Source organism: Triturus cristatus, chromosome 2_1 (assembly GCF_964204655.1).
Source record: "Triturus cristatus chromosome 2_1, aTriCri1.1, whole genome shotgun sequence".
NCBI lineage: Eukaryota > Metazoa > Chordata > Amphibia > Caudata > Salamandridae > Triturus > Triturus cristatus.
Window position 1 is genome coordinate 1,074,471,930 of NC_140581.1, and position 13,046 is coordinate 1,074,484,975.

General features: G+C 46.8%; 1 protein-coding gene across 1 annotated transcript in view; it reads right to left on the reverse strand.

The window, feature by feature from the left end:
* Positions 1–1,136: 1,136 nt before the first annotated feature.
* The window catches only part of LOC146866377 (uncharacterized), a 185,526-nt gene continuing 173,616 nt past the window's right edge, over positions 1,137–13,046 (reverse strand). Inside the window, exon 10 of the mRNA XM_085640851.1 lies at positions 1,137–1,728. Coding sequence (XP_085496977.1) covers positions 1,448–1,728 — 281 coding nt within the window. The 3' untranslated portion in view covers positions 1,137–1,447. The remainder of the gene's footprint in view (positions 1,729–13,046) is intronic.

Consider the following 13,046-nt stretch of genomic DNA (forward strand, 5'->3'; position numbering starts at 1 on the left):
TGTTTTTCATATAAAATCAGGGCCTTCGGTGGTCATATCACTGAAAATACAAGATTTGAAAAAAATATTATTGTCTATGGGTGCTCGTGGAAGACTATTTCTATGGACTGGAATCTAGAGAATGCTAAAGTGATTCCGGTATTTTACTGACCTCTGCTGGTCGTTTTCTACCAAAAAAGTGAAACAGAGGCAGTTGCCAGGAAAACAAAAAAAAGAAAGTACCTCAGCAGAAAGCACTTCTGGTATTCTACTAACCTCTACTGGTCGTTTTCTATCAAGACAGTTAAATTGAGGCAGTTGAACCAGTAGAAAGCAATTCTAGTATTTTACTGACCTCTACTGGTTGTTTTCTATCAAGACAGAAAAATAGAGGCAGTTGGACAGAAAAAAAAGCCCCAAAAACAATTTGATCGAAAATGTATCACAATTTTTTTGCCTTTGTGTTAAGTGTTGTTGTGTTGTCTTCAGTGTATGTTTAACTCACATCTTATGTGTAAAGTTGATATCTCTAAAAATAAATGTCTTTTCAATATAAAAAATAATAAATAAGATATGGCTTAAAGATTTTAGATAAAGGAAAATAAAACATTCTAATTTTCTCCATCCAGAGTGTTTTGGTCGTCTGGTTGTTGGTTTAAATGTTAAATATGAGTGAGCATCAGTATTGGCAGCTTTTCTGTTGGTTAATTGTATAGTGGTCTGGCCTTACTGATTAGGGGCCAAACCCTTTCTTGTTGTTACATAAAATGCAAAACAAAGCATTTCAGTGCAGTGATGCGGAGCACCACACTCAAATGTGTTAGTCTAACGCCTGATGCATGGTACTTGGCAGGACTGGATATATGCCACAGGTACCAAAGGAAAAGCAAATGCAGCAGCTGCTACTCCTGGCTAGCACTGAATGACAATCGTGTATGAATCAATGCTTTACATATAATGCATTGGTTTCTTTTATAAATGTACATGAAACGTGGCCTTTCTCTGGATATTTACTTTTTTAATGCATTTTTACTCTAGCCCTTTCACGAAGACTAAACATACCTTCGAAGTATTGTTTTCTCTTTGAATGATGGAGTGTTTATTTCTTAAACATTTTACCATCTCGTAGAACACAGTCATTTATATTAAGATCTCATCATATACAAAAACATGTTACTGCATAAGGAGAACAATACATATTTCCAGTGTTTGAAGAAGTGCATCACAATACATCAGCAATCCACATGTTGTCTCCTTAATAGATCCAGCGAGTTGATTTCGTATCTGCATTTATAGTCAATGGCAGAACTCATGACTTCTTTGTTTTCCTAGCTCTATATGAATATTAATAATATTTAATATATTTCTACACATATACGTCATTGAGACGAAGGTTAAGGAAAAAAAATCACAATAGGCGAAATTCAGTGAGTTCTAATAGTGTGGAGGCATTTATCAGGAGTGCAATCTACTGAGTTTGCATAGAGCGGGAGACAACAGGAGATTTCGTAGCCGGAGCCTCGCTTGCACCCAATTCCTTGGCCTCCAGATCCTCCACGGAGGGTTTTCCGGTTGATGTTGATGAGTTGGCGAAGCGTAGATGGGACTTTCCGTTTACTGCTGCGATGGGTTTCCGCTTCTGCTCAATAATCTTTGGCCTGCTGGGAGTAGTCACGTTGTTGCTGCTATCTAGACCTGGGGCTGTGTGTTGCCACAATGGCACGTGCTGCTTTACATCTTTGCCGTTTTCTAAGGATAAATAACAGCTGGATTAAAGCCACTGTACTACTATTTTGCATCGGATTTTTATTCATTTGCTCTAGATCAGATGTCTTCAAATGGGGGCGGGCCTGCTGGGAGTGCTCAACTGATCTCAGGTTTTGGGAAAAAGGATTAGTTACTTACCTGTAATCCTAGTTCTCATCCAGGGGTATACTCATCAAAGTCATAATCTATGAATAATCCCCGCCCATGTGCGGCATCCCGGAGCATATAGAAAATATATATATATACATATATATACATATGTGAAAACATATAACTGCAGCCTAACGATGTTCAAAACCTGGCAATGCTGTAAATTACATATATTTGCATAGTAGTGCACCCCTATCCCATAAGGAAAAAAGGAAGCATAGACAAATCATAACACAGCACTGCTTTATTGCCATAAAGCAACATGTAATTGTAGGCATTCGCCAGTAGGCTGCAGCAGAGTATCAAGAAACCAAGAAAACTGACACCCTGCCTTTAAGGCATTAGAGTAGGGGGACCGTGCCTTTAAGGCCTGCCTGAGACCCCCTGCTCCCATGATGCATTACAGGTGGCAGTTGGGCTAGTTTTTTTTGGGCGGTGCCTCCGCACCTGAGTAGATCTGCCTTTCATACATCACTTATTTAAAGAGAAAACAATGCTCGTCCGGGGAGGTGGGTGGGTCGCTTATGACTTTGATGAGTATACCCCTGGATGAGAACTAGGATTACAGGTAAGTAACTAATCCTTCTCATCCAGGGGATACTCATCAATAGTCATAATCTATGAATAGAGTAGCAAGCCCATACCCAAAGTCTCGCGGACGAGCAACAAAGCAGTTAAAATATACATTAAAAGACACATCTTGCATTACAGTTATGCAAATAGGTTCCTCAAAGAGGCCTGCCCCACCTGGGCGTCGGCCTGCGCGTCTGAATCTAGGCAATAATGGCGCGTGAAAGTATGGACTGAGCGCCACGTAGCCGCTTTACAGATCTCAGACATGGGAACATTGCGAAGGAGTGCTACAGTAGAAGCTTTCCCTCGAGTAGAGTGTGCTCTAGGTTTACCCTGCAGAACTTTGTGGGACAGTTGGTAAGCCAAAGCTATACAAGAGACAATCCATCTAGAGATAGACCTCTTGGCCGCAGCCAGCCCGGTATTAGTGGGCCCATAGTTAACAAAGAGCCTGTCTGACTTTCTAAGAGTAAGGGTCTTAGCTAGATAGAATTTCAAAACCCTCCGGAGGTCAAGAGAGTGTAGATCTCTCTCCGGGGGAGTGGTCGGCTGAGGAAAGAAGGTGGACAACGTGATCACCTGATTAATATGGAAGTCCGAAACCACCTTGGGCAGGAAGCTCGGATGAGTACAGAGCACCACCCTATTAGCATGAAACACAGTGTAAGGTTCCTTGCAGCAGAGGGCCTGAATTTCACTAACCCTACGGGCCGAAGTGATGGCTACTAAGAAGGCAGCCTTCCAGGTCAGATGTTGCAAGGAGGCCTTATGAATCGGCTCAAAAGGAGCTCCCATCAGCTTAGAGAGAACGATGTTAAGTTCCCAGGAAGGGGAAGGAGACCTCACTGGTGGATAAACTTTCTTAAGCCCTTCCAAGAAATCCTTTACCACTGGCATCTGGAAGAAAGAGGTCTGGGTAGGAGACTTCCTATAGGCTGTAACAGCAGCTAAGTGTACTCTGATGGAAGAATATTTTAACCCAGACTTCGCCAAGTACAGTAAGTAGGGGAGAATAACCTGTTCTTGACCCCGGATCGGATCAAGGGCGTTATCTCTACACCAGAAGCAGAATCTTTTCCATTTAAAGCCGTACGACTTCCTCGTGGAGGGCCTCTTTGCCTCCCGAAGAATGTTCATACAGTCCGGAGGCAGATCCAGATGTCCGTATTGGATGAATTCAGGAGCCATGCCATCAAACGGAGGGAGGGAAGATTGGGATGGAACACCCTCCCCTTGTCCTTGGTCAGCAAGTTCGGTAGGCACGGCAACCTCCTGTGTGGTACTTCCGACAGCTGGAGTAGATCCGGGTACCACCACTGACGGGGCCACTCCGGGGCTATTAGGATCATCCGAGTTCTGGCTCTGTAGAACTTCTGTATCACAGCCGGGATGAGAGGGAGAGGAGGAAAAGCGTAAAGCAATGTCCTTGACCAGCTGAACAAAAGCGCGTTCCCCTGCGACCCCCGTTGAGGGAACCTGGAGGCGAAGACGGGGCATTTTTTGTTGTCCGCGTCTGCGAACAGATCGATGTCCGGTGTGCCCCACAAGCGGAAGATGTCTTGAGCGACGTCTTCGTTGAGCACCCAGTCGTGCGCTTCGACGAAGTCTCTGCTGAGGCCGTCTGCCTGCACGTTCAGGGTCCCTGGCAGGTGAACCGCGACGATCGTCAGGTTTCTCGCCAGAAGCCATCTCCAGATTGACGGGGCCTCCAGAGACAGGACCCGTGATTTGGTCCCTCCTTACTTGTTCAGATAGAACATAGTTGTGGTGTTGTCTGTCTGAACCAGAATATAATTGATTTGCAGGGATGGATACAGGGACTTGAGAGCCAGGTGGACTGCTCGTAGCTCCAAAAAGTTGATGTGATAGCTCTGCTCGGTAGCAGACCAGAGACCTTGTAATTGAAGCCGGCCCATATGAGCACCCCAGCCCTGCATGGAGGCATCGGTGACCACTGTCTGTGTCGGGGGCGCCTGATGGAATGGGACGCCGTGAAGCAGATGGGAGCGCTTCATCCACCACCGGATGGAATCTTTGGCGGCTTGATGAAGGGTAATGCGATCCTCCCAGCGGCCGGACCTCTGCGACCACTGATCCTCTAGATCTTGTTGCAGAGGACGCATGTGCAGACGTGCATTGGGCACAATGTAAATGCACGAAGCCATCGACCCCAGAAGAGACGACACTTGTCTGGCCGTGGGGCAGTCCGTGCTGAGAAGAGTGCGGCCTTTCTGAAGCATGGAGGATAACCTCTCCTCCGAAGGACACACGCTTGCGCTTGAGGAGTCTAGAGAGGCGCCCAGGAAGTGGATCCGCTGAGTGGGATTGAGGACAGACTTCCTGTAGTTGACCTGAAGGCCCAGCGAGTGTAGAAGGTTGAGGCAAAACGAGAGATGACTCTGGAGTCGAGCCGGAGTTGAGCTTTTCAAGAGCCAGTCGTCTAGATAGGGGTAGACGAATATCTTCCGTTTGCGGAGAAAAGCAGCCACCACCGCCATGCACTTTGAGAATGTTCGTGGCGCGGACTTGAGGCTGAATGGCAGGACCTTGTATTGATAATGCTGGCGAAATATCTGAAATCTGAGAAACTTTCGATGTTTCGCTGAGACAGGAATGTGGAAGTATGCATCCTGTAAGTCGATGGCACACATCCAGTCCCCCTGGTGAAGATGTGGGAAGATCTGGTGCAGTGCCAGCATCCTGAACTTTTCTCTTTTGACAAATCCGTTGAGTAGGCGGAGATCGAGGATGGGTCTGTACTCTCTGACCGCTCCTCTTTTCTGAACAAGAAAATACCGGGAGTACACTCCTTGATTTCTATGCCTGGTCGGAACTTCCTCTATGGCGTTTTTGGAGAGGAGAGTGGTAACTTCGTCCTTTAAAAGTTTGTTTTGGATGTGAGGGAGCGACTGTCTCCGTGGGGGTACCTGCGGAGGGGGAGATTTGAACCCCAGCAAGTAGCCACGCTCTACAATACTCAGCACCCATCTGTCGCTTGTAATGGCTTTCCACTCTTCCAGGTGAACAGTGATACTTCCTCCCACCGGAGTGGCGAACGAGAGCGGAGGAAGTAAGGTTTCACTGTTTGGAGGGCTGCTTGTTAGAGGACTGCTGCTGTTTTGTACTTCCTCTTCCTCTGCCCGACCCCTTTGCTGAAACTGGGACCTCTGTTGGTTCTGAGAGGACCACTGGGGTGTTTGAACACGCTGGTGAAAGGCACGTTTGTCGCCCTGGCGAAAGCGCTTCCGGAATTCTTTGCGCTTTTCCAGCCCCACAGCCTTCACGGTGTCCAACTCCGCCTTCATCTTGCTCATCTGGTCATCAGCATGAGCCCCAAACAGTGATGATCCATTAAAAGGCAGATTGAGAATTCTTTTCTGCGCGTCCGGCTTGAGGCCCGTTAGCCTGAGCCAGGCCGAACGCCGGGAGCAGACGCCATGGGAGTAGCCATGCGCGGCTAGGTCCGAGGCATCCGCCGCTGCGCTGATGATTTGGTTGGCCACCAGGCCGCCTTCTTGTAGGATCTCCGTGAAGTCCTGCCTGTCGTCTCTAGGCAGTCTGTCCACGAATCTGGTGAGGGAGTCCCAGAGGGAGCGATCATACCTCCCCAGCAGGGCTGAAGCGCTAGCCACCTTCATGTGCGAGGCTGAAGTGTTGCACATTTTCCTGCCGTAGGAGTCCATCAGTTTACTGTCCTTCTCAGGGGGGACAGAAGAAGATACTGAGGCCGAGTGGGATTTCATAGCCGCCGCCACGATTACTGAGTCTGCTGGCGGGTCCGCCCTCAAGAATAAAGGATCCTCGGTAGGAGCCTTATATTTCTTTGCTATCCTCGACGGCACAGAGCCCGCTGTAGCCGGAGTGAGGAACGTGGCCATTGCTGGTTCCAACAGTCCTGGCACCAAAGGAAGCAGAGGTCTGGGAGCCGACCGATGATGCAACGTGTCAAAGATCACAGAAGTGGGCGCCTGAGGAGTGTGCAGCGCGATGTTCAACTTCTGCGCCCCTCTACCCAGAACGTCCGAGAAAGTTGCGATGTCATCCACAGGGGACACTCGCGATGGAGGTGTTGAGGAAAAGGTAGGAGAGTAGTCCCAGACTGAGGACCTTGTCGATGAAGTCCCAGTGGACGACCTGGTGCGTCGCCTCTTGTGGGAACGTTCACTATGGTGAGCCCTTGACCTTGATTTGCGCTTGGACGGAGATCTTTGACGTCTTGGCGCGGAGCGACGGTCTCTGGAACGAGACCGGCGTGGTGAAATTGGCCTTGGCTCCCTCGGAGGAGACTTACTCCTGCGCGGTGGGGAATACATGCGGGAGTAGTCCGATCCCGGACTCCGACATGCGCCAGTGTTCCCATCTCGTAACCAGCGCGGTGACAGTCCGAATCGCTCTGGTGTCTTGGGTGATCCTTCAGGAGATACTTGCACGATGTGCAGTCCCAGCGATGATGACTGTTCTCCTGGGGACCTCTCCGTGGTCGCTCCAGTTTTCGCCCTCGACGCCGAACCCCTTGACGTCGACGACGTCTGCGTCACCATCGGCAAGTGTGGGGTGTGGCGTTCTGGTCTCGACGGCGGTCTCGATGCCGATCGCGGAGACCTCGACGTCGACCTCCTCTCCTCTGGCACCTGACGTCGGCCAGATGACCTCGACGTCGGCAGTGACTTCGACGGCGACCTCCCTCGACGTCGACTGGGCGACTTCGACCTCTCTCGGCGCCGACTGGGCCTCGACGTCGATGGGCAGCTTCGACGTCGACCTCTCTCGCCGTCGACTGGGTGACTTCGACGTCGACCTCTCACGGCGTCGAGGTGGCGATCTTGACGTCGATCTTCCTCTCGACGTCGACCTTCTATGTCACTGAGTGGGGGTAACCTTCGACGGCGACCGGTCCACTCGTGGCGGAATGTACGTCGCTGCATCTCTTGACGCCGACCCCCTCGAGGGTGGCGGAGAGTGTCTCGACGTCGACGGAAGCCTCAACGTCGACGGAGACAGTCCAGACGTCACTGTACCAGCAACCTGCGAGCCAGCAGGGCTGCGCCTCGACGCCGACTTACTTTTGCGCGGCGGAGAATCTTGATGGTGGGAGAAATCCCTCGACGGCGAACTTCTTGGACTGCTGTTCTTTCTGGAGCCAGGGAGCTGGTGTGTCGCCGTTTTTGTACTTGCGCAGCTGAAGAAGGAGGTCTTGATGAAGAATGCTCGCCTTCACGACGGCTTTGTTCCCTCTCCAGTCCTGCATGTAATTTAATGCGCTCTCTGTCCCTCAGAGTGCGCTTAGAGAACTTCTGGCAGTGGAGACACTGGTCAGGATCGTGTTTAGATGGTAAACACACGATACACACAGAGTGTGGATCCGCCAGTGCCATCTTGTTGCCACAAGAAGGACATTTCCTAAATAAAGGAGACATTCTGACTGGAAAAAAATCGAAAATTAACTGGACACCAGCAGAATTATCCCTTAGAAGTCAGAAAACGTCGAAAAAAGCTTGAAAAAGCTGTATTTCAAAATTTCAGTCAAAAACTGAAGAGCTCAAGCTCCAGGATCCTCACAGAAGGAGCCGGAAAAAAGAACTGGCCCAACTGCCACCTGTAATGCATCATGGGAGCAGGGGGTCTCAGGCAGGCCTTAAAGGCACGGTCCCCCTACTCTAATGCCTTAAAGGCAGGATGTCAGTTTTCTTGGTTTCTTGATACTCTGCTGCAGCCTACTTGCGAATGCTTACAATTACATGTTGCTTTATGGCAATAAAGCAGTGCTGTGTTATGATTTGTCTATGCTTCCTTTTTTCCTTATGGGATAGGGGTGCACTACTATGCAAATATATGTAATTTACAGCATTGCCAGGTTTTGAACATTGTTAGGCTGCAGTTATATGTTTTCACATATGTATATATATGTATATATATATATTTTCTATATGCTCCGGGATCCCGCACATGGGCGGGGATTATTCATAGATTATGACTATTGATGAGTATCCCCTGGATGAGAAGGAGTATTTACATTCAGGATGGGTGTGTGTGTGTGTGTGTGCGTGTGACTGTAGGGGTGTGAGTGAGAGTGTATGTGTGCGTGGGTGACACCCCGCCCCCTCCGCGGTAAATTTACCGGCCATCACTGGCTTTCGTTTTTTTTTGGAACCAACAACTAAATGTAAATACCTGTAAATTAAATTTATGCATTCAGCTGTTAGGAAAACAAAAGGGAACACATTTTTTAGTAATATTGAAGGATCTGGAAACAGATTTTTTAAAACAAATCAAGACACTTTACTTGGTGATGCACAAATGATAAACAGTCACAGAAACCTGATTTCCACACATTATCATTTGTGTGCTGTATAGTTTCATCAGTAAATGTTCATGGGCCCAATTACGACTACTGCGGTTCCTAGACTGCCGTACCTGCAGTGGCGGTACGACTGCCCAATTACGAGGTTGGCGGTCAAACTGCCATAAGCCTGATGCTAGACCGCCACCACCACCAGGATCCTAGATCCAGACGGGGCAGCGGTGGGGAAAGCGGTGATCAATGGCGGCGGTGCCAATACTGGCACTGCTGTGCTGACCACAACCTGCCTTTCCGTCGCCCTGTTCATGGTGGGTACCTTGCCACGAAAAGGTAGATGGAAAGGCAGGGAAGGGGACCCAAACAGGACACCTGGGCAAATTTGCCCATGGGGGTTGTGCCCCCCTATGCGTGCACTGTGTACCATGCACAACATGGTGCATGGTACACAGTGCACTGACATGCAAGCGGCGCTGCCAGAGTGCTGGCATATGCTTCAGGCTCTTTCTATGATCCAAAGCACGACACCGCCGTGGCACTGCCGACACAACACTGCCAGCCTGGCGATGTTATCATAATATGGTGGTTGGAATGCCGCTGGCTTAGGGGCGCTCTCCCCAACATCGCAACGACGGTCCAGCGGTCAAACCACTGATATTGTAAGAAGACCCCATGTCTGTGCAAAGTTAGTGGCCATTTCAACGGAAAATGCGCTGTCCGTAAATGGCAATGCGCTACCACATGCTGTTTTAGTAACACTGAAAAATCATCCCCCTCATGTCCATTAAACGTAGGTGTGTCGAGAATGTTTGTCATTCTGAAAAGTGAGTTGTGGGAACCACTGCTCTAAATAATGTTACTAAAACATGCTAATTGTTTTCTCTAACAGACGGTAGATGTTAATTGTTCTAGATGTTTTTTTTAACACCCGAAAAAACCTATTTAGGCACTGTCACCCCTATTGGCCGAACATGTGAGATATGGAAAAACAAAAACTGAAATTCTACAGCAAAATAGGTCATGATGGTGTTTTTCTTTGTGAGGTTTGGCTGAGAACAGCTTTATCTCTCATTGCTATCAAGAGGTAGGCACAACAATGGAGTCTCTGTGTGAATTCACTTACAAACACATGGCGGGGACTGTGGTTGTTTTCTGCCTCTGATTGCTATTCCTTTAAGTCTAGCTGTAGAGAGCTTGACTCTCATGCCAGCATTATTTATGGATAATAACCATACTAAGGGCAAAAACCGTCACCATAAACCCTTGTAACAGTGATCTGTTATACAACCTGTTCGGGAAATAACATATTACACTGACTTGTATTCTACAGGCATTAACCCACCACAATTCATTGTTTCCTCGGAACAGTAACTGAGCACACTACATTGAATTCAAGAAGCAGCAAGCGAGCACACTGCAACGCACTACAGCAAAGCTGACCAACTACATTAGAACATAGGAACATTAATCCTCCATGATGCAATGCACCAGGGGTACAGTAACCCAACCCAATGCACTGAAGCATAGCGTGACATTAACACCGCCCACCATACTACTAGAACAATAACAGACTACATCGAAGTGCATAATGCTGCGTTTAACACGCCAAACTGCACTACATTCTAGGTTCATTAACCCATCACACTACAATGCACCTTAGGGTCACTATATCACTAAACTGCACAAATAGACACAAACTCACCAACCTTCACAACATCCTATTGACATTGCATTACAACACTAAAGCCTTGGCATTCTAGGGAGAAATACCCTCCAGACTAGCCCTGTCACACAACAACATTGTATTGAACCCTAGCAAAAGTGATCCATCTTATTTAAGGATATCCTTGTTACATTCCTAGGCCCTGGACCCATTACAATGACCTGCCTCCTAGGGGCATTAACCCACTAAACTGCATTCTATTCTAGCCCTACTGAACTGCTACGCTGCTTTGTAGCACAGGTTCATTAGCATAGCATAATGAAGTGTATCCTAAAACCACTGACAAACTGTTGCCATATAGGGACACTAACCCGCTGTGTTGTAATGCACCCTAGGGACAGTAACCCACTCCTTTGCACTGTGGCCTTCGAGCACTGACCACACTTGACCACAAATACACCAACAGACCAAACAAAACTGCACTCTAATGCCACTTATCCACCATCCTGCATAGTTCCCTAGAGACAATAACACACCACGCTGCACGGAATTCCAAGGACAATAAACCATCACAATGCATTGTATCCTAGTGGCACTAATTCACCAACATAGATCTTATGGCAAGTTAAAGACATTGTCACAGCACTGCAATCTAGAGTTGCTACCATCCCAAACGGCACTGCGTCCTGTATACAGTAATCCATCTCAAAATATCGCATATCACAAGTGTTGCCAACAAATAATGGAACTGTGAAATATGTGCAGTGTTATCTTTTCATTTCCAAGCAACAGGTAAAAAGTATACTTGGGCAAATAGCTTACCAACAGGTAAAAAGTTTACCTGGGTAAATAGGTTACCAACAGGTAACAAGTATGCTTGGGAAAATAGCTTACCAGCAGGTAAAAAGTATACTTGGGCAAATAGCTTACTAATAGGTAAAACTTATGCTTGGGCAAATAGCTTACCAACAGGTAAAAAGTATGCTTGGGCAAATAGCTTACCAACAGGTAAAAAGTATGCTTGGGCAAATAGCTTACCAACATAAAAGAACGAAAAGCTGGTAAACAATTTCTAAACAAGGAAACTCATAAGAATTGGAAACATGGTCCTCTGGCGAACTGAGTAACAGAGTGAGGAAAACAACTGAAAGGCTATGTTTGTCACAAGGGCTACACCATCATAACCAATGATTATAATCCTTTTTTGTCGCATCTTTCCATGTTTTAGTATTCATAGCCAACACCAATTTAAAAAACAAAGGGGCATATCGACAAGGCGGCGATAAAAAATTATCGCTGCTTTTGCGGCCGTTTTCGGCCGAAAAGCGGCGATAATTTTATCGCTATATCAGCAAGGTCATGCTATCGCGTGAATCCTTGCCTTAGCGCCTGTTTTCTGAACGCCCAGCTTTGCATCTCTAATGAGATGCAAAGTGGGCATTCCTTCCTGAAATAACTGGAGAAATGTCGCTAACCGACATTTCTCCAATTATCAAGGGAATCGCTAACAAGCATAGCGATAAGAAAAGTAGCGCTAACCATGGTTATCGCTACTTTCCTTACGACTGCTTTTCAACTGACTTAGCCATGATATCCTATGGAAGGTGGATATCATGGCTAAGTCTGCCTTGCCCTATCAGCAAGCTATCGCCAAACGTTGTGCGATTATCGCTGGATTTCCAGCGATAATCGCGTTGAATTTTATCGCTATGAAGATAAGCGTTGCTGATAACACGCTATCTCCGCGATAAAATTCAGCGTTGGACAGCGATAATTATCCTCCCGCTAAGAGCGCTGAGCGATAATTATCGCCTGGCCTTGATGATATGCCCCAAAGGCTTGTTAGGAGCGAGTGCCGCCACTCTCTCCTGGCTTCCCTGAAATAGTGTTTCAATCTATCAGCAAATTTAAAAAGGTGAAATGCATAAAATTACAACAGATCATGGGTTGGGCGAATAGGTAATCCTTCCCAATTTTATTGAACTCAATCTTTCTGAACTTGATTAAGGAGTTCTCAGGGCTGATGTGTGGCCATAATGACATGAAGAAAATTATGACTGCGAGTCTCTTAAGTTTGGACATAATTGCTGTGAGAGCAGTGAAGGAATCACATGAGGAACATCTCAAACTCGAAACATAAGAGCACAGTGGAATTGCTCACTAGGACTTACACAACTGTTGGTAAAATGTTGTCTTACATTTAGGTACTGATTCAATATTTCTATATCTCCTTAAGATATTTCCATAGAGATACACTGCTTTATTCCCCATGTAAATTTGAAGGGATGCTGTTATTACTAGGTTCCAACTTTTGTATGTAAACGTAAACCATCCTTCATTTTCTTGCGCCCATCTCTTCATTGCTTTGATCATCTGTTGGCCTCATGTTAATGTTTATGAGATAATACTCCAAGGTAAACATAACAAGGACTCTTTGGGTGCTTATTTCCATTTACGAAAAAAAGTGATTTGTTTTCCCTTTCTGCCAGATACACATACACATTTCACTACATTAGTAACTAATAAATACTGAAGAGTTGTTAATGAGATTTTGAAGAACCCTAGAATTAAGTGCTTATTCCACTAATAGTCTGTAAAGAGAGGAGGTAAGCCTTT